The sequence below is a fragment of the Pseudopodoces humilis genome, chromosome 1, assembly GCF_049639895.1.
Source record: "Pseudopodoces humilis isolate 2021_Gansu_Grassland_sample_001 chromosome 1, ASM4963989v1, whole genome shotgun sequence".
NCBI lineage: Eukaryota > Metazoa > Chordata > Aves > Passeriformes > Paridae > Pseudopodoces > Pseudopodoces humilis.
In genome coordinates, this window is record NC_142200.1 from 5,089,224 (window position 1) to 5,109,783 (window position 20,560).

At 40.7% G+C, this 20,560-nt stretch overlaps 1 protein-coding gene across 1 annotated transcript in view; it reads left to right on the plus strand.

Moving 5' to 3' along the window:
• COL22A1 (collagen type XXII alpha 1 chain) overlaps positions 1–20,560 on the plus strand; it is a 240,622-nt gene that overhangs the window by 168,999 nt on the left and 51,063 nt on the right. The window contains exons 34-43 of the mRNA XM_014258290.2: positions 1,744–1,797; positions 2,271–2,324; positions 3,560–3,613; positions 5,624–5,677; positions 7,205–7,258; positions 8,951–9,055; positions 9,508–9,552; positions 11,848–11,925; positions 14,772–14,807; positions 15,790–15,843. Of these exons, the coding sequence (XP_014113765.1) occupies positions 1,744–1,797; positions 2,271–2,324; positions 3,560–3,613; positions 5,624–5,677; positions 7,205–7,258; positions 8,951–9,055; positions 9,508–9,552; positions 11,848–11,925; positions 14,772–14,807; positions 15,790–15,843 (588 nt within the window). The remainder of the gene's footprint in view (positions 1–1,743; positions 1,798–2,270; positions 2,325–3,559; positions 3,614–5,623; positions 5,678–7,204; positions 7,259–8,950; positions 9,056–9,507; positions 9,553–11,847; positions 11,926–14,771; positions 14,808–15,789; positions 15,844–20,560) is intronic.

The window sequence follows — 20,560 nt, forward strand, 5'->3', positions numbered from 1 at the left end:
ACACTGGCACAGGTTGTCCAGAGAAGCTGTGGGTGTCCCATGCCTGGAAATGTTCAAGGCCAGGTTCGATGGGGCTTTGAGTGATCTGGTCTAGTGGGTGGCATCCTTTCCAATGGCAGAGGGGTTGGAATTAGATGATTTTAAGGTCCCTTCCTCCCCAAACCAGTGTATGAATCTCTAAAGAAATCCTTCCTCTGCCCATGTCTGTGGTTGTTAGATTTTGCACTACTGTGCAAGTCAAGTATCAAGGAAAAAGCAGAAGAAAGGAAAATCTTAAAAACTTTTCCCCTTTACCTGTTTCATTACTTCTTCCCTTTGCAGTTTTGTTTTCCCTGGTAATACACATCCTTACTCCCACTCAGTAACACCATCCCTGCCTACAAATGTACTGACCTATGTCTGTGCTTTGTTGTTCTGCTTTCTCAAATGAGTTTCAGAATTTGAAATGTCATTGCACAAAACAACTTCCAGGCACAAACACACAGGTTTGCAGCTTTAGACCCTTCGCTTGAGCTGCTTTAGGTGAGCCTGATGTCTTTCTGAGGGACACTAGATGGCATCAGGGACTGCCTGGTTAAAAGTCGATCTAATGGGATGCTACTTGTAGAATAAAATTCCTCCCATTATTTATCACAAATGATAATATTTATTCATAATGCATAGTAAATACAAGCATAGGTAATATTTATGCAACTACACTTATTTTGTCTGTTAGAGAATCATTTGAAAATGGTCTGTGAATTCCCAGGTGTTGCAGAAATGATTGGCAAATAGCAGACGTAAATAAAATTCGAGCTGATTTGTCTTGCTTTGCATTTTGGCTGATCACTATTCCTTGCTTGTGTGTGTAGCTCAAATCACTGATGTTCTTACTCTTCCTTGATTACATAATTGAAACACTTGGTATGATAAATAATGAATAAGTAATGATTGCTGTTGCCTGAATACATACATTCATAACAATACATAAATGTGAGTATTCGTGTAGTGCCTGGTTTATTCCAGCTAGTTCCATAATTGTATGCTTTCCTTTTCAATTTATAAAAAAGCAGAAATATGGATTTATTGATTATTACTCTAGACAGGACAAAGCTGATGAACTTCTGTCTGAATGCATATTCAATTTACTGTTAGGAGGAAGAACAGGAATAAATTAATCTTATTAGGTAGTGATGGTGGTGCATGAAAAAATGTACTGACATTGCAGGAGGGAGAGGAAGCTGCATGAGCGAATGGAGATGTTAAGAGAACTAGAGATCAGGAGTAGCCATGTAGTGCACACCTCTGGAAATGCTCCAGGATGGTCACTGAACACTTCTCTTTTATAGGTGGAATAGGGAACTGTCTTTACCTGGGATCACTGTAGAATGACATTAGGGCTGTGGTCCTACAGAGGGGTAGTGCAGTGTCACTGATGCTTTTGCTATTGGTCACATCATGTGGCCTTTTAAAACATTAGAGATTAATTTTGTGATTTTGGGAATATTCTTAGCTACTCTTCTGCGTGAGGGAAAAATGTTCTCCTTTAAAGCTGAATATTTTTTTCAGTTAGTATCAGAGCAGACCAAGAAGTTTAGACAGTGATCTCCATGTCCTAGTGTGGCACTCAGTTTTGACTCACTGACACTTTGTGTCAGAAGTGAGTAACTGATTGAAAGAGCCCACTTGTTAAATAGGGCTAGTGTGAGTTCCAGCCCTGGAAATAGCTTTTATTTCTCTCTTTGTCTTGTTGTTTTATATCAGGGTGAACCTGGACCAAAGGGAGACAAAGGAGATCGAGGAATGAGTGGAGAACCTGTAAGTACAGCCAAGTGTTTCTTCAACTGGCTTTGAACTTTAACAAGGAGAGGACATGAGAGTGGTCAGTTTTGGAAGGAGAGGCTGGGACATGCTCCTTACATAGTTGGGATGCTTCTCTCATCAGAAATAGCCACAGTAGTGCTTATCTTTGTACTGCCTGTAGAGGAAGCTACATGACTACTGGAGTTTAGCACCTAATCTATAGTTCTGGGCCTTAGCTGAAAGGAGGACTATGGGATTTGCTTGAAGGTTGTCTGGCAGTAATTTATGTGCAAGATTTATTAAGGGATTTTGAAGTGATGTGGTTCAGCTAAATTGTGCATTTGGGTACTGCATTTGTATTCTGGACTCTCCTGTTCTGGATGGAGCTCCCAGAAGGGACAGAGCCCTGTGTAGTGACAGCCTCTGCAAAAATCACACTTCCTTCTCTCCGTGGAAGGAGCTCCTTTACCTCTCCCTCTGTTTTGCAGGGATTACCTGGGGTCCCAGGTGAGCAAGGTGCACCAGGACCTGCAGGAGTACAGGTAAGAGGGACCGCGAAGAAAATCTTTGACATGACTCATGTGGAGTGCCTTCAAGGTCTGTATCACTGTGAATAAACCTTCCCTGGTATGCACCAGCAGCCCATTTCTTTTTTCTCTCTGTCGTAAGTTCAGGGAGTTCTGTAGAGGTATTTACTTCTGTTGGACTGCTGGAGAACAGGAGGAAAAAGAGCTCAGAAATACAGTATCTTTGTTGCATGGTCAGTATTGTCTGAGAGACTTCTTCCAGCCTTGTGGTCCTTCAAGGGGGCATCTTGTAGTGCTGCTACCAAACCACAGGTCATGCAGATAAATAACTGCAGTACATTTTCAAAACATTGCAGAGCAGTCGGATTCAACCCCAGCTCATCTAACCTGGAATGAGAAATTACTCATTTGAAATGGTTCTATGGTCTCAACCATCTTCAGAAATGTTTTTGGGTCACACAAGACTGTTTCAAATCAGCACTGATGTGTTTCCATTCAACATGGGTAGGTGTTTATTCTGCCATCATATGTGCTGTACCCAACCTATATAATCAGTGATACTTGGGCATCGACACCTTAAACAGGCTGACAGCAGTCTGAGCATTCAAAAAAAAGACAAAAACAATAAAACCCAAAACAAACAAACAAAAAAAAAACCCAAAACCAACCAAACCAAACAAAACCAAACCCCCCAAAACCCAATAAAAAAACACAGTAATGCCCTGCAGCTTATAACTAATATCTGCTAAATGGGGGACAGTTCAGTAAGTAGCCTTCATCCTGCAAAAATTCTTCAGAAAGGGTTCTCTGATATGTATGATTAGGACAAACTCTCTGGGTATCTATTTTTAAAATTTCTAGATGGCTGTTGTTTATATTTTAGAAGTATAGGCAAGTCTTCTGTGAAGGGAGACCACCAAAGTTCAGCTGGAAATGAAGTACTTGGTAGGCCTGAGGGTAGGAAGGAGTTTCACCCAGGTGAATACCTCAGGTTTCAGCATCTTGTGCTGAGAAACAGTATCTGAGCTGATCAGTCACTAGTAACTCTTCTTAAGTCTCAGGGTTTTATTTTTATAGTTCCTTTTCTTGCTGCCTACAGAACTGGGAGCTGTTTCTTCAGTCATTAACTCTTCTGTGAATTTGTTAACAAAAACCATTGCCTAGTACACATTCAGGTATCTTGAAGCCTTTTTTCTGGCAGGAGGTCTCCTTCCATGTCTAATCAGCTGGTATCTCTCCTTTCTGCACAGGGTGCAAAGGGAGAGAAAGGAGCCCGAGGAGAGGCTGGAGCCCCTGGAGAGACTGTGAGTAACTGCTTCCCTTGCAGCATTTTCCCCTGACAGTGACACACTGACATCAACATCTTGTGGGTTTGCACTCCCAGGCTGCTTGGGCACAGGGTACATCCTAATCCACAGCTGGAAGAGGCTGTTTGTGGGCAAACAGGACCATCTGTACCAAACAGATCAATGCCCCATTCAGCCCAGCTCAAGGCTGTGCATCTTTTCCTGCTCAGATCTCTCCCTGCCTAACCAAACACGCTTTTCTGGGTGAGTGTGACTGCCCTGCAATGTCAGCCCAGCTCAGGCAGCCAGCTGGAGCAGGTAGCTCACTGCTCAGCAGCAGCAGGAATTGGTTTTTGATCAGGGTTGCTTTTAGGTTTCACTGTCAGTTCTGCTATTTTTTTTAATATTGGCTTATCCAGAAGACTCATCCCACACCCCTTCTTGAGGCATTTGTTGTAGGAAGTGTTGCTTTTGTCTGTCTGTGTGCTTAGGAACAGCAAAGGATTCCAGTCCAGTTTTATTATTGTGAGAGCATATAAGACCTGAGCAGCTGAATAAAAGGCCACAGACTTTCTTTGCAAGCAAAGAAGGAAGAAACACTGAAGAACTGTTTGAAATAATGATTGAGAGAGGGAACGGCTGTGATTAGGAGAAAGAAGGAATAGGAAATCCAAATGAAGCATCCTAGAGCACTGAAATTTATTATTCCACCTTTGTGTTCGTGGTTTTCTTTCTTGGGCTTGTGCTTAAACATTGTCCCTAAGGAGTGCTCTGACCCTAAACCCTGAACTGCCTATTTTCAGGTGTCTTTCACTCTTGGTTGAAGGACCCCTTAGTCTTTTGGAAAGGAAAAAACAAAAACAAAACCCACAAAAAACCATTCCTTGGTTTTATTTCTTTGTATAACCTGGTGGTGGTGGCTCAGAGGATGTTAATGATATGGAAATGTAGGTATTTGCAGGCACCTTCTTTTTTCTTGCCATCCTTTCACAGACTGCTGCTGCTCTGGGTGTTTCTATTGGCTCCTAGACCAGTGACTGTAAATAACACAGAAATGAGGAAACCTTTAAACCTCTGCTATAAGCAAAGGCTGAGAGGATTGGGATTGTTCGGCCTGGAGAAGAGAAGGCTCCCGGGAGATCTTAGAGCCCCTTTGTGTACCTAAAGAGGAAATACAACAGAGCTGGGGAGGGACTTTCTATAAGGGCATGGAGTGATAGGACAAGGGGGAATGGCTTCAAACTGAGAGTAGGTTTAGATTAATATTAGGAGGAAATTATTTCCTGTGAAGGGGGTAAAGCACAGGCTGCCCAGAGCAAGCTGGTCTAGGGGAAAATGTCCCTGTTTATGACAGAGGGTTTGGAACAAGATGATGTTTAAGGTCCCTTCCAACCCAAATCTCTGACTCTATGAAACCTTTAAATATAGCCTGATAACCCCAAACATACATCTCTGTGGGGACATAAATCCCCTTATATATGTCCTCTAATGGCTCTCATCAAACTTTGGGGACACACATGGGCTTTTTCATGCTGCAAAGCTTTGACTTGGAAATGAATAAAGACCTGCAATTGAAAACTATAGACTCTGGATGGTTTAAGCTGTTTCACCTGTTTAGTGCAAAAGAATGTTTTTAGATTTTATTCCCCACAGCAGAGAAAGGTAGAATTGTCAACAAAGCGTATTTTGTTGACCTAATTTTTTTTTTTATGATAAATCAACATTCTTTACTCTGTTCTTCTGATGTTTCTGGCCCAGACTTTTCTTCCTGTATCTGAGCTAGATTTAGAATTTCTTTTGATAGAAGGTATCTTTAAGCTCCCAAAAAGAGCCTTCATCCATTTTGTATTGTTTCATTTTTCTTTACACTAAAAATTTTCAAACAAACCTACTATTTTTTGCCTTCTTGACGTACAACACCTTGTCTTACATGAAATTCAATCTCCCTTGGATCATCCTGTTCCTATGGTGATACAAGTTGTGATTTATATATGCACACACACACACACTTCATTTTTCTTAAAACAGGGTTTGAGTGGACCAGCAGGGCCCCCAGGTCCAAGAGGCTTGCCAGGAAATGTGGTAAGTATGCACCAGTGTATTTGTTTTCCCATCTGTGCCCTGATTTCTTTATTTAATGTGTTTAGTTTCCCCTTCTATGGGGATTACTATGAAGTTCAAAAGTCTGTGTTTCATTAAACTTGTTTCTTATGGCTGAATTGAAAGATCTGGAGGCAGCTGGGAATGGTGTATCCATGAACTATCTTCTCATATTCATTTTATCAAGGGGAGGAACAGAGCTGCTTCATTCCTTACCAAATTGTCAAAATAAATTTTTGCTTCCAAGTCTTCAAGAAAAAAAATTCAATGTTTATTGTGTCTTTGGTTTTGTTTTCTTTGCCTTTTTTTAATTTGTCCTCTCATTTTGTAAACAAGACTTCTTGATATAAAAATAACATGGTAAACTCTCACTTTTATTATGAAAGCATATAGGCATTTGAGCCTAAAGACCCTTGAAATCAATGCAGTGTCCCCCTTACCTGGGGTTTCATCACCACATCATAAAACATTTCATATTTGTTAAAAAATATCTTTGGATTAACTCTACTCTTAGCGCCACTAAAGTAATTTTCTTTCTTGTTCTTTCTTTCCTTTCTAGTTTCACTGGGCTTAGACTGGAGTAGGTTAAAAACAGCATTTAGATCTCAGGATATGATGTATTCAGGCACAAGGTTTTTGAACACATCACTGTTAGAACCAGAGTTTATTGCCTGGGCAGTCCAAGGAAACCTAAATTGCCCTTCTACTAATTGTTAAGATACATTTGATTTAATTCTATTAATGTAGTGATTTAATTTCAAACTGAAAGGTGATATTGAAAATGAAGAACTTTTCAATTTCATATTCCATTAAGCAAACTTCTATAACAGTAATATCAATATATTACCTATAAAAACCAGTATCATTGGAAATATTTTTTGCTGGTGCAGAAAGGAAAATAATTATCACATCCATTCTGAGGTCAATCCAATCTTAATGGTGCCAAGACATGATTTCACATCTTAAAATGGAGTACCATTATAAAATATGTTTTGGTGGGTTAGGAAGTTACACTATTTAATTTAGAGCTCTAAATCATCTATATTTTGACACAGAGTCCTTTGAGACCTGCCAAGATGTTAAAAGGATTGAAAGCTGAAATAGAGGAAGAAATGAACACAGCTATATTTCCCAGTGTTGGGAGGCTTTCAGCTTCTCTGATACAGAGGTGGTGATTGCGGGGTTGTTGGTAGCATATTAGGAACTTCTGAGAATTTCACAAAATGAAGGAAATAGTTACTGGTAGAATGCACAAATCTGGTACTAGCTCAGTTTCTGCTTTTTCTGTTCAGCTTTTTTTATATTGAAAAATAATTTCTACCTTTAAGGACCTGATACACAGCTCTTCTGTGGTGTTCTCTGGATTACAGGTTCTTCTCCACTGGGGAATGTAGAGCTGATACTGATCCTTGAGATAAACCATACTGAACCCACAGGTCTGCCCCTTTGTTTAAAATCCAATACTGCCTACAAAAAAAATTCTAAGCTTTAAAATTCTCTTCTCTCCAGGGTGTGCCTGGAGCTCCTGGACTCCCAGGAAAGGCAGGAGAAAAGGGGGAAAAGGTGAGTTGGTTCTTTGATCGGTTTGTTTCTTTTTTTTTTCTTGAGCATTTTAAGTAATAGGGACAGATGCAGTCTGAACAGAAAAATTATTTCATAGATTCATGGATGTTTAAGACACATGGGTTCATGAATTCATCTTGTCTGTACTCTTCTATTACACATGCTGTAAGATTTTCACCCAGTTGCAACTTCATAATTTACCTAATAAATCACTGAGATATGACTGGATATAGTGAAGTCACTGATACACAATTATGGTCTTCTGCTATCCTCATTACCTGACAAGTGTGGGCATTTGGTGTTTTAAAAAACTCCTATTTATCACTGTAAATCCAAAGCTGGAAGGAAAAATGCCTTTCTGTCCCATTTCATTAGCTTTCTGAAGTCAGGGGATTGTGTTTGATCATGCACCCCAGGGTGCCCAGCATGCTGGAGTCCTGATCTTTGTTTCCTGGAGTAGGAATGATTAATCACAAGCATGACCCCCTATATCCATGTATTTAAGGCTTAAAAGGGAATGAATCCCAGTTCCTTCAGTAAAATCTTCCAAATTACTGAGCTGTACCTCAGGGTCATGTGAGGACCAAGGGCTCTCTCATTCATTGTTGCAGAAAGAGTGATGCACTGCACTCACAAGAAAGATGCAACTGTTTATTTTATTGGTATAACACACCAAGTTAACAAAGTTCAGTGGTAAATGCCACAGCGGTTTAACAAGATTCAATGCAAGGTACACTTGATTATTTACTGCATTGAGGACAGGCACAGACAAAACTGTCAGGGAGACTCTTCCATTGAGTCATGAGGTTCAAAAAGGAGTCCTTTGTGTTCTAAACTCCTCAGAGAGGAATTTAGGTATGGCTGCATCCAGAATTAGTCCCAAACTTGATCAATATTTTGTCTAAAGCATTATATGTGTGCAACCAATCCTTCATATCACTTAGCTAAGGTTTCAAAGTTTCAAATGAATTTATTCCCTTTTTTTTTTTTTTTTTGCTGAGTATCTGATATGATAAGGTGGTAATTTGAGGGGTGACCCAGAGATGCATCCATGTTCAAGGGGAGATCTGCAGCCCACTGCAGGCCCTGGGCTGTCCATGGTTCTTGGGATAAGATGGTTGGCTCATATTTCCATGCTGGCTACAAATGTTAGTTCCTCCCAAAATTGCCAAGACATTGACCAGCACTGTGGTTAGGTGAGCACAGTGCCCAAGCCAGCCCTTGCCTGCAGGGTTGTTATCTGCCTCCCCTGAACCCACTGTGAGTCAGATGCAGCCATCACAACCAGATGCATCCACTACTGTTGCTGCTGCTGGGTGTCACTTGGGCAGGGCTCCGGGAAGCAAAGGTCAGGTTGGGATCAGGGCACATTCCAACATTTCTCAGTGTCACTGTGAGAATAAAGGATTTTGATGAGTTCAGGTTGAGGTGTGCTCCATGGAGAGAGCTGCTACATATAGCTGGTTCCCAAAACATTTTGAAGTCATTTTGTACTTTCCTTAATGGAAATTACAAGTGCCTTAAGATTTCTGAAGGAAAAGAATTCCCATTAAATAGGCTTTCCTATGATACTAAAAGAAATCCAGATGAGACAGCTAGGAAAAGAATCCATGTCTTTCAGTTCCAATGAAAGACCTGAGGTGGTAATTGTCTATAGTAGTCAAATGAATTCTGATGGCTTCTCTTCTACAGGGTGATCCTGGAAAAGAAGGAAAAGTGGGTTTACCTGGGCTGCCAGGTGAGCCAGGGCGTGCTGGAGAGCCAGGTTTGCCTGGGAAGGGTAAAGATGGAGAAAGGGTAAGTACTGCTGGCAAGCCTTGTGCTTGATTAGTTCAATATGAGACAGGCAGGCAAAACTTCTGCAGGAGAGCATGGATTTACCTGAATCCATGGAAGGCCTGCCTGTGGAAAATGCTCCAGATCCCATCTGTGCATGTAAAAAGGTCAGAGAGAACTGAAGATGTGTTTCTGAAATTTACACTGAAAACAGCAACCTCCACAAGGAGTAGCCATTTTCCTTGTGACTAGTACAAAAATTATTAGCTTGATGGAAGCTCCCTAAAAGCTTTTAATTCTTTCCCAGTTAGCAGATTGTTTAATTTGTTTGCCTGCTGTCAGTAAAACATTGCCAGGACTGCGTGAGCTCAGGAGGGCAGTAGTGGGAGAATTGCTGCCTTGACTAAAGCAAAGTCCAAGCTCTTGTTTGGCTGGATGGTGACTGTTTTCTTGGTTTGCTTTTGTCACTTTAGGGGGAAAGGGGACCACCAGGCTTGCCAGGACCCTTTGGACATAAGGTGAGCATGGACTTCATTGTGGACTGCTCATCATAATCACTTGAACTGGAAAAAAGAATGTGGTGCAAACATGGTCTGTTTTCCACTGGAAAATAGACTTTACAAAGCTCTGACTCAAAAATGCACTTCTAGCCTTTTAAGAGGTTCTTTTCTTTATTATTTTATTATTAAATGTATTTCTTTATTTATTATTTATTATAATTATTATTATATTTTCTTTATTATTCTTCTTTATTCTCAGAGATGAATTAGCTGTGTTCACTTTTCACATTTAAAATACCTTCCAGCACTGTAAGAATTCATCACAGATGGAGGTCTAAGTGCACACTTTTTCAGGGAAACTGTGACTGGGACCCTTTAATCCACACAGCCAGGGAGACACTGCATGGCTCAGGTGTGATCTGCTCTCAGGACCACCTGTCAGCCCTCAAAGAGAACTTTTCCCTACCACTCATTCCTTTCACCTCTGCAAGGACAATGGGAATTATTTTCCAGTAGAACCAGGTAGTCCTGGTTTGCCCTCCTGTATTGAGGCAAAGACTAGCTAGTTGAAGAGGTTGATGACATCAACTTCTGCTGAAAGTAATGTTTATTTCCTTATAAGCACACAGAAAAGAGAGAAAGGAATAAAACACCAAAAACCTTTGATTCTGGGAGGATCTGGATTGTACTTGAGCATTTAATCAGACATTTCAGAAATTGTCTTCTCCCAAATGACCATGTTCTGATCTGGACTGGAAGAATCAGATGTTGAAACAGATTCTGTAAATGATAGAAACAGGGTTGCAGCATTATGAGACCAAATCCATCTATGTCCCATGTTTTTGAAATAACCAAACTGCTATGAGTTTCCTTTAATTTTGATGCATTTTGTACAAATGCATTGTAGTCTTTTCTATATATCTTTGACAGGTCAGAACACAGACCTATACTCACACAGACACACACTAATAGACTGAGAATAAATATAAAAGTCAGAAAAAACCACTAAAAGAAATCTCATTAAGTATTCTATTCAATAGCAACAGAAGATGATAAAAGTCTTAATTGTGTGTGGGAAAATACTATTGAAATTTTTGTATTAAAATTATCTTTTTGAATAAAATAACTGATAAGGGATGTCTAGAGTGTTTGAACTAATCAGAATGCATTTTTTCTTACTAGCCTTGCAGTATTATTTCTTTGTAGTAAAAGATTAGTTTAAGAAGAAAGCAAGAAAGGGGAAAAATAGGAGATATTGCAGATTTAAATTTGAGTGGGCAGAATCCACAGGTAACAATTTTTCTATCATACTTCTGCATAGCTAGAAAAAATGTCATAATAAATAGCATAAATAAGATTTGTTGTTATAAATCTACTGCCAACATGAGACCAAATCTCACAACTGCAATGCAATCCATAAAAATCTTATTGATTTCTCCCTATAACTAGAAAACAGATGTTTAAACTAAAGTCTTACAGCTGAATTCTTGCTTAGCCCTCTGTCTACAGTGTACATTGAACAATGCCAAGCTGCTTTCTGTGCTTTTACTTTGAAAAGCCTGTTCTTGAGGAGGGAAAACTCTCCTTTTCTAGTACAGGGCTCAATAGAGAGCGGTAGAAATGTTGACTTATATTTTACCAAAATAATTTCTTACACTTCTGTGAGTAGGCCTACGTTGGTAAAGGAAATGAGAATATGAAGATCTAATAAAACTTCCCTAATCCTGTCTTTCCCAGATAAATGATTTATGTTCAGTAATTTTTGTGCCTTAGCCTTCTACCACAGAAGCACAGGGAGAGAAAAGTGATTTATGGCGCCTAGTGCTTCCCCAAGCCAAGGAAAGTGCCTGCTACCTTGGTGAAATCACTGTTTCTGGATGTGTTCTGGATGTGGCTCTTGGGGGTATGGTTTTGGGTGATTAAGGTGGTGTTGGGCTGGTGGTTGGACTGACTGATCTTGAAGGTCTCTTCCAACCTTGGTGGTTCATGAAATGCTGGAAATTTGATGCAGCACACTAAAATAAATGAAGACACTTGCAAAGATTGTGTTTCCACTCAGTTTCATGATGTGATGTGGCACACACTGAGCCCACAGAGGTGGGCTGGGCCCGTGTGGTGGAGAAGGACACTTTATTGGCACGATGAGACAGTAACTGTGCCATATCTCCATGCTGCCACAAGCAGAATCTGTCCCTCTGTGGGCAGGATCAGGACCAGATGTACTCCTGTGACATTCTGATGTACAACCTGCTTGCAACTTCAGCAGATTTTCTCATCAGTGCACAAAGCTTTTAATTCTTTCTTTTATTTCAGGGTGAGAGGGGAGCTCCTGGCCTCCCTGGACAGCCAGGAGACAGAGGAGTGCCAGGAATCGGCCTGGCTGGACCCCCTGTAAGTAGCAGGTCCTGCTGCAACCTGGAACAAGGTGGAAAATCAGGCATTGCCACCTGGGGAATGTGTTGCCTGTGCTCAGCTGTGCTGAGAGCCTGTGGGACATTTTGCCTTCTGAAGCTGCAGATTCCAGATGAGCCCAGAGGCTGCCATTTGTAGCTTACGTGTCACATGTCTGTTGAGAGGGTTAAAAGTGCTGTAGGATGGATGGGTGTCACTGACTCACTCCTGAATTTTGTGCATCATCCTGGCACACTGGCTGTAGATATGAGTGGAGATCTGTGCCAAGGCAGCAGCTCTGGTCTCCTGGACAGATATGACCTCGCTGTTGTATAACCCCTGTTGGAAGGGATGAGTGTGGCACACACGCCCGCATCAGTGACACAGCGACACTCCAATAGCAAAATACAACAGCAGATTACTTAAACTGCTGTGTTCCAAGAGAGCCATGCTCCCCATCATTTCACACAAATATTTGATAGGTTTGGCCTCATCCAGCTCTGCCCTCCTGCGTATCAGTTGGCCACATGGTGTACTTGGGAGTCTGCTCAGAAAATTTGGATTTTCCTGTTGGTGGGGCTTTGGTCACGCCAGTATTTGTCATGTATAACTCCTCTAGAAATGAGGGGGATTTGGTAGTGCTCTGGCAGTAGTCCTGCTGAGAGACCTCCAGCTATGTACTGAATTTGCTAGTGAAATATGTTTAGGAGGAAGCAAATGCTATTTCTGGCTGTAATTGATAGAGGACATCTGAGCCCCATTCTTTTGCAATACCTCATACATGCCATGATCCTGGACCAACCATTCAATGTTTGGTTATCAGTGCTGTTTATCTAGCTATAAATGTCCCAGTTAGTACAGGAAGTTGAAATAAGTCATAGTGCTGGGTAATGAATTGAAAAGTCTGACTTTCTGAGGTGTATGTCCACTTAATATTTGCTTTTACCATGCTGAATTCTCTCTGAGTTAAAGCAGACAGGGTCCTGTTCACTCTTTGGCTGTATCATGGCTTTTATGATCCTCACAGGGTTACCAATGACTGCAGGTTTCCTGAGTGTCCTTTGTTATGATTTATCTAAGGAACAGTGGTGTTCTTGCACTTCTCAATGTTCAGCCATTAATTAAATTAAAACTAAATTAACAAATGAGTATCTGGCTTGTTTGAAAATCACTAGCTAGTGCATAGTCTTTAATTACAGATTTTTAGATTCAGTCCAGGGCTAGATGAGTTCATGTCTGCATCCTGATGTACACAGGATGACAAAGTTGCTCTTCATGGGGGTTTAGAATCCTCATCTCCATAAACACAAATGACTAAGGACTTGACTCCAAATGCAGACATCTCTTGTCTCACACCAGAAGATTGGTTTTTTTTGGTGTCTTCATTATTTGCCCACTGTCAGGATGTGTAGCCACCTACACACCACACTGTTCTCAAATGATATGTTTTTTAATGTTATTTAATTTGCTTAACTAAATGCTTCTTTAAAAAAAGAAAAACAAAAAAAAACAACAACAAAAAAAGAAAATACAGAAGCAAACAAACCAAAAAAACCACAAAGCACTATTATGATGGTTTTTTTCCCCACTGTAGGTTCTTCATAACCTCAGCTCCAGTGCAAAGACTGGAATTGGAAAAAAAAAACCTCTCTGTATAACCTTGAATCTAGAAGACTGTCACAAAGACTGAATCCCACACTAAAAAAAAAAACCCATAATAAAATCAGTGGAGTTGCTTCAGTGCATATTATGCACTGAATTAAAGACGTCAGCCTCTACTTTTTTAGCAATGTGACAAAATTGTGTTTATAATACTTCAGCTTCAGAGCTGAGAGCCAACAACTCTTTTTAATTGGAATCCTCACTCTGCTTCCTCCTGTGCCCTTAACCTCTCTCAGGCTTTGCTCCCTGCACAAAAAGTATGTATAGATGAGGATTTTTTTTACCTTATCTGCTGAAGTATTGAGTTACAATTTACATACCACTGAGCCATAAACTTGAGCATTAGCAGAGTGTGTTATTTCCAACACACTCTGCTAATGAGTGTGTTTTACTCTATATGCTATAGAGTAAAGGACAGCTTGGACAATTGGGGTGAATTCACATGTTTATGCTGAAATTGCCTATTGGATGGATGCACAGTATAAGCACAGAGGTTTCAATCTTGGCCTGCCTTGCCTTGTTGGTATTAATTAAATTATGCATTTAGCCATTTCTTTAATATGCATTAAGGTGTCTTTCATGGAGACATTGTGTGAGGATTAGTGAGTTACTGTGTGTGAAATAGAAAGCAAAAGGAGAGGAGTTATAGTAGCCAATTTATTCCAGCCTTGTTTTGGGTGTGTGTGGAATACCAGATCGATTCACCCATGCTGGATGTGGTACTGCATCACTTCTGTGGCGTTCCTATAAAAATGGGTGCCTGCCAGCAGCTCACTCTACTCAGCAGCACATTTTAAGTTGCATCCTCAAACAAACAGCATGCACAAGTCCACTGCCCCCCCTGCTCTGACCTAAATTAAAGAGCACAGAAGTCCTGTGGGATGTTTTTCTTCCGTAAGAGGTATTTGAATGTAATGGGATTCAGAATCTGGGGGACTTGTCCTGTCCCAGCCCAAGAGATGTGAGCATGCTGTGGTTCTGTGTCTCCAGACCCAGCCAGGAGCAGGGATTGTCCATGGGCACAGGCAGTGCAAACACATCCACACTCATGAATGCAGCACACAGTCCAGTGCAGAGAATAATGCCTTAATGTGTTATTAATGCTTAATGCTCAGCCTTAATGCTCGGCCAAAGGAGGATGGGAATTTCAAGTGTTTTGATTGCTGTGTCTTTTCTGCTTGTAGGGCCCTGCAGGACCCCCAGGAGACAAAGGATCCCTGGTACAGTATGTCTTTCTAGCTATACCCAAATTCTTTGAGGAGGGGAAAACCACACTAATTATGTTTCTACCAGTCATTTTATGAGAGCACATGTAATTGTTTTGGTTTTGCTTGAGCAATGGTCATGGGGTAGTTGACCCTCCAAAGGGAACTTCTCCTTTGTATTATCAGGTACTTGTCTGCTATACTGAGTTGTGAGAAAGAGTTACTCAAGAGCCTTGTTCTGGTGGAAACTTTGCCTTACATGTCAATAGTTCTACAAGAGAGATAATGAGTGACTTGTTTCACCCTTCATTCAAAAAATTTTAACATAAATTATATTATATTATATTGTATTGTATTATATTTATAAAACAAAAATATTTTAAGGCACATAATTCAAGGCACATTTCTTATAGCCAAGGTCTCAAGGGTTTAAAATAAACCATTTAAAACATTTTTCTTACTTAAATCTTACGGATTTCAGTATTCACCAAACACACTTTAGTCCCTCAACATTCAGTTTTTCAAGGATGCAATCCATTGGGGTTGCACAAACAACTGTGTATCATGGTCTCCATAGACCCTGGCCTGAATTTCCAGCACAACAGCCAGTCCTAGCCAGTGTGATAGCCTGGAACTGAGGAGATGGACCTTCTTTTCCCTACTGCCCTGTGTGCAGTCATATTTTCTCCCTGTTCAAAGACCTGCCGCCTGTAAAGAGTCATTATTACCTCTCCAGTCAATGTATGGGAAGTTTGACTTTAGTGATGCACATGAAGTCCCTTGAGGCACAGAAATGACTGATACCAGCATAGTGCAATGTGACCTGTAATTATATTTTTTCTTAAACTCTTTCATAGTTGTGTAGGTGCTGTTTTTTTCTCCAATTTTCCAATTTTTCCACCAGTAACTATTACGTTAAGGATTTCTTCTCTTCAGCTAAGAAGCACCTCATCAATACTACTCACGTTACTGGGTTTGTCTGTTCTCTCCCTACCAGGGTCCCCGTGGTGTACCTGGTATCCCTGGACCACAGGGGCCTCCTGGCCAGGATGTAAGTAAAATAAAAGTGTAAGTGCTCAAGAAATTTGTCAGTGCTTGGATCTCATTTCCTTAAAAATTTGTTCTGATAATCAACTGCAGTCACTGAATGTTACTAGGATTGTCTAAGGGACATGATTTGCAGCAGTGGAGCTCTTACAACTTAGAATGTCAAAGGGGAAAACAGTTGGAATGAGGAGGATTGCTTCAAGGAAAATGGGGGACTTCACCACTGAACCATTTTAAAATGACACTGGGGAAGGGACTTGGCAGCATACACTGGGAAAAGATCCCACACTGAAAAAGGACGATGGTTAGGCTGTCTAGGAACTTCTTAGAGTCCACTGAGATAAGTACCCTTTCTGTTAAAACAGGGCCACAGCTGCTAAGAAGTTCTCTATGAGTTCATTTTGCTGCTGCTATTGTGCATGTTTGAGGACATTTTAACCTCTTGGTGCATTGTTCTCCTGCTGTCTCCGTGGTGAGTCATGGAACTGAGGAATAGAGAGGAACGTGGCAGACTCCCAGCTGGAAAGCTGGCCCCTCTCTCTGCCTGGTTCCTCTTCAGTGCTGCATCAGAAAGAGGAGAATTTTTTTTCTCTATGATGTGGCAACCAGTCCTCTGAAGGAGGCTCTGAAGATTTTGAAGGGCTTGATCTTTGGATTTTTGCCTGTTGAGGGAACGCTGTGAAGAGGGGAAAGTGGCCTCCTGTTATTCTCCTCTCAGTGCTGCTCCATGATGCTGTTATGTCTGAAATGGCAGCTCTCACCAACTTCACAGCAAGCACTTTTCAGCCCTAGTGTGGCTTTACTGACATCCATCAGGTGGTCTAGTAGGTGCCTTCCCACCTACTTCCACTTCTTGCCCACAGAGGTTGTGGATGCCATCCCTAACAGTGTTCAAGGCCAGGTTGGATGGGACTTGGAGCAACCTGATTTTGTGGAAGGTGTTCCTGCCTATTGCAGGAGAGTTGGAACTGGATGACCTTTAAGGTCCCTTCCAACCCAAACCATTTTGTGATTCTATGACTCAATACTTTGTCACAAGACAAATGATTATGCCAAGGGTTTTCTTCCACAGCCCATGATAACTGAAATGGTCCTTTGCCTCCATCATCTTGTGTCCCTGAGCAGCCAGAGATTTGGGATTGATTGTGTCCTGCTGCCTGTCCCTAGATCTCATCACCTTGCCTCAGATGTTTGAGACTTGTAACCAAGAGATTGTGAACAGGAGAGAGGATAGATGGGTTTCCTAGAGCTGTACTGTGTGAGGAGAGTGCCTGAGGCAGCTTTTTGAGTCTCATTCTGGCTCTGCTCAGATCAGTGTTGGTTGGTCAACTCTTGCAGATGCAGCTCTAAGGTCTTTACATTTTTCTTTTCCCTGCAGGAAATTAACCCAAAAACAACCATTCCTCAGGCAACTTATAAAACACAATCTCTGTTACACTCACTGCTTTAATTGTAGTCAATATGTCTTCTAGGACCTTTCTGCATTGTCTGATCACTTGCTAAACCATTCTATCTGTGTTTCAGGAGGTGTAATTAGAGGCATGGGGCACATTCTGACAATTTTTGGTGTGTCAGCAGGGATAATCTATTTTGACAGGGTCATACATTTGCAGTTTCATGATCCTTATCTTTATTTAACTAGCATAAGGAACTTTTTGTTCTACTTCTGCACCCTTGTATGCCAATGCAGTGTTCCTGTATCCTCTGAACCATGTCCATTTTTGTACTCTGCTGTGTTCAAACAGGATATCATTGGATAGGAAAGCTCCAATTTGAATTGCTAATATGAATTTGCCGTGCAGCTCCCAAGCCATGCAGTGTCAATTGCCTGAATGACTTGCCTCAGTGTCTTGTACTTTGCTGTGGCCTTTGCAAATATATTCCATGCTTTTTTTCTGAGACTGAAAAAAAATCTTTTAAATCACATTTACATACATCGAGTTACTCTCTGAATTATTTTTCCAGTTGCAAACTCATCAGATGCTTGTCGAAGTGCCTGCTATCACTTGCATTCTCTGATATAGCAAATCAGATTTACAAGGGGAATTGAAAGAGTCAATACTCCTTTTGCAATAGCTTTGGCCAGAATTCTCTCCCACTGGTGAATAAATTAGGTTTTTTACATGACTACATTCTAGATTTTTTTCTGGTTTCCTAAAAGCATGTGTCATATTTTTTTTGAGATAGCCCAAAGTCACCTTTTGAAATACCTGTTGGCTACTCAATCTAATATCAAGAGTTCTCAGGACAGTATCTTGTTTTATTAGAATTTAGGTTTCGAAAATACTTGCCTAGGTTTACAGTACAATTGTACTGCTTTGGCCTTGTTCTGTTCTTCTTAGCAAAAGCCTTGCTATTTGTCTGTCTTCTAGAGTTCATTGTATCCATAAATCCCTGTGAATTGTCTTTTTCTGCAACAAAGCTAAGACATGTTGTCTTCTTCCACATATATAATTTTCTTGTCTTTAAATTCACATTTCTTTCTCTGATTAACCAAAGCTCCAATTCTTAAAGCCTAAAAAGTGTTCTTTATTTAGGTCTTTTTTCCCCAATAATATGATGAATTTTTTCCATAAGAGAATTACTACACATTGTGCCTACTTTAAGGATCTCAGCCACTTAAAAAAATTACTTTCTCTTGCTTTTGGAAAAAAAAATATCACATTTTAATCTGACAGTATTCCTGTATCAAGCATTTAAATAGTGTAGTCTTAAGTACCTTCTGTCAGAGAAGTTGGCCAATCTCCTTGTCCAAGAATAATCAAAAAGTATTTCTACATGTTCAATGATGTTATATGTAGTGCTTTCTCCTCCAGCTGCTGCAGACAAAGTCCCTCCTGCCTGGTTAGATTAGATATTAGGAAGAAATTCTTAACTGTTCATGTAGTGAAGCACTGGAGCAGAATGCCCAGGTTGGATGGGGCTTGGAGCAACCTGGTCCAGTGGAAAGTGACTTGCCCATGGCAAGGGGTTGGAGTGAGATGGGCTTTAAGGTCCCTTCCAACCCAAACCATCCCATGACTCTATGGAAAGGTTTATTAGAGGATATAAAATGACAGGACAAACCATGGTAGGCAGATGACTGCTCAGCCAGACAAATGTACCAGCCAGCTCTGGCTTACACACAACCAGCCTCTTTCATACCCTTTCCTGTCTCCCCCCTCTTTGTTTGTTGCTCTTTCTTCCCCTGCACAGCCCCTCATGCATCTCCCCAGCTCTATCAGTCCCTCAGCCCTCCCAGTTCACAGTCTCCCAGTTCACAATCTTATCACTTGGAAGGTCCAGATTGATCTCCCAGGAAGTGCAATCCATGGTTTTTGTTAGCCCATTAGTTACTGTGAGTGACAAGATCTGCTGCTTCTTAGATATGAATCTTGGAAAATTTAGTTTCTGATTTCCCCCTTTCACCTTAATTTCCCAGCTGACAAGGTCCTGGATAAGGTAACCTTGCTGCAATAAGCTGCCTCATATTTCCACATGCCTTGATCAATTAGTGTGAATGTCCAGGCTTGCTTCCCATCACTGCCATCCTTTTCTGTTGGTCAGGCTTGTGTCCTTGATGTTGTAATTTATGACTTTTTCCTTCTCTTCCTTCGTTGAATTCAAAAAGGTCCTTGACCAAATACCCCTAAAGGAGCAGACACTCTTTGGCCAGCCACCCTTACACTTCATGTTTTGAATCATCTGTTCTTCCCTGACTGTCTGCTGGGAGAGAAAATGTTTCTGTTCAACACACCTATTTAGTGTCCTTAGGTTAGCAAACAATCTGAATGAGACGTTCTCTTATCCTCCTATTAGCAGTGAGGGCACCTGTTTAATAGGATCTTTCTGTATTTTGATTATGATAATTTTAATTAACATAAACATTGAATTAATCACTTTTTAATTAGGTTAATTATTTATAGTAACTAAGTTCCAGCATTACTGAGGAGTTAATCTTCCCTCTGCGTTTGCTTTCATAATTGCAAAACCTTTGTGGATGCATAAATTACTGCCAATGAATTTGAAAAGCAGAGTTGGCTGTTCTGAGGTTGATTTTCCCATCCAGTTAGAAGGAAAGTTCCTTTTAGGAACTGTTTGTTTTAAGGTACTTATATCTCAAACCAGAGTATACTTATTAACCCCCCTATTGTCTCTTTATTGCTGTGACATATAATTGATTTAAGACATTGCATTTCAAGTTTAATTTTCTGGCTTGTTATAGACCTATCCCACAATATGCCTGTGTGACTTAATACACTTCCCTTATACACTTATGTTTCCTTACAGACTTTCTTAATTTTTGAGTATTTTTGCAGGCACCACTTACCTGAGTATCATTTTCCCCATCGTAGGATTTTGCCTGTTAACTGCACCAGCATTTAATTTCTTCTTAGTTACAGAATCAAAGAATATTCTGAATTGAAAGGGACCCACAAGGCTTATCAAGTCCAAGTCTGAAGTGAATGGGCCATGAGGGGATTAAACCCACAACCTTGGCATAATTAGCACCATTTGCCAAACAGCTAAGTTAAATACTGTTTTTAGCATTATCAGCAGCACAGTTTCCATCAGTTCCCATTTCAAGACCATTCCTGTGTGTAAGATTTTGCAGACTGATGCTCTGGGTACTGTGCATCACACCACCTCATGGCTGACATCTTTTCCCTGTACTGGTGTTCTGTACCACTCATTGGATATTCTGCTTTGTGCCAGCCACGCTTGGCTGCAAGCTCCTGAAA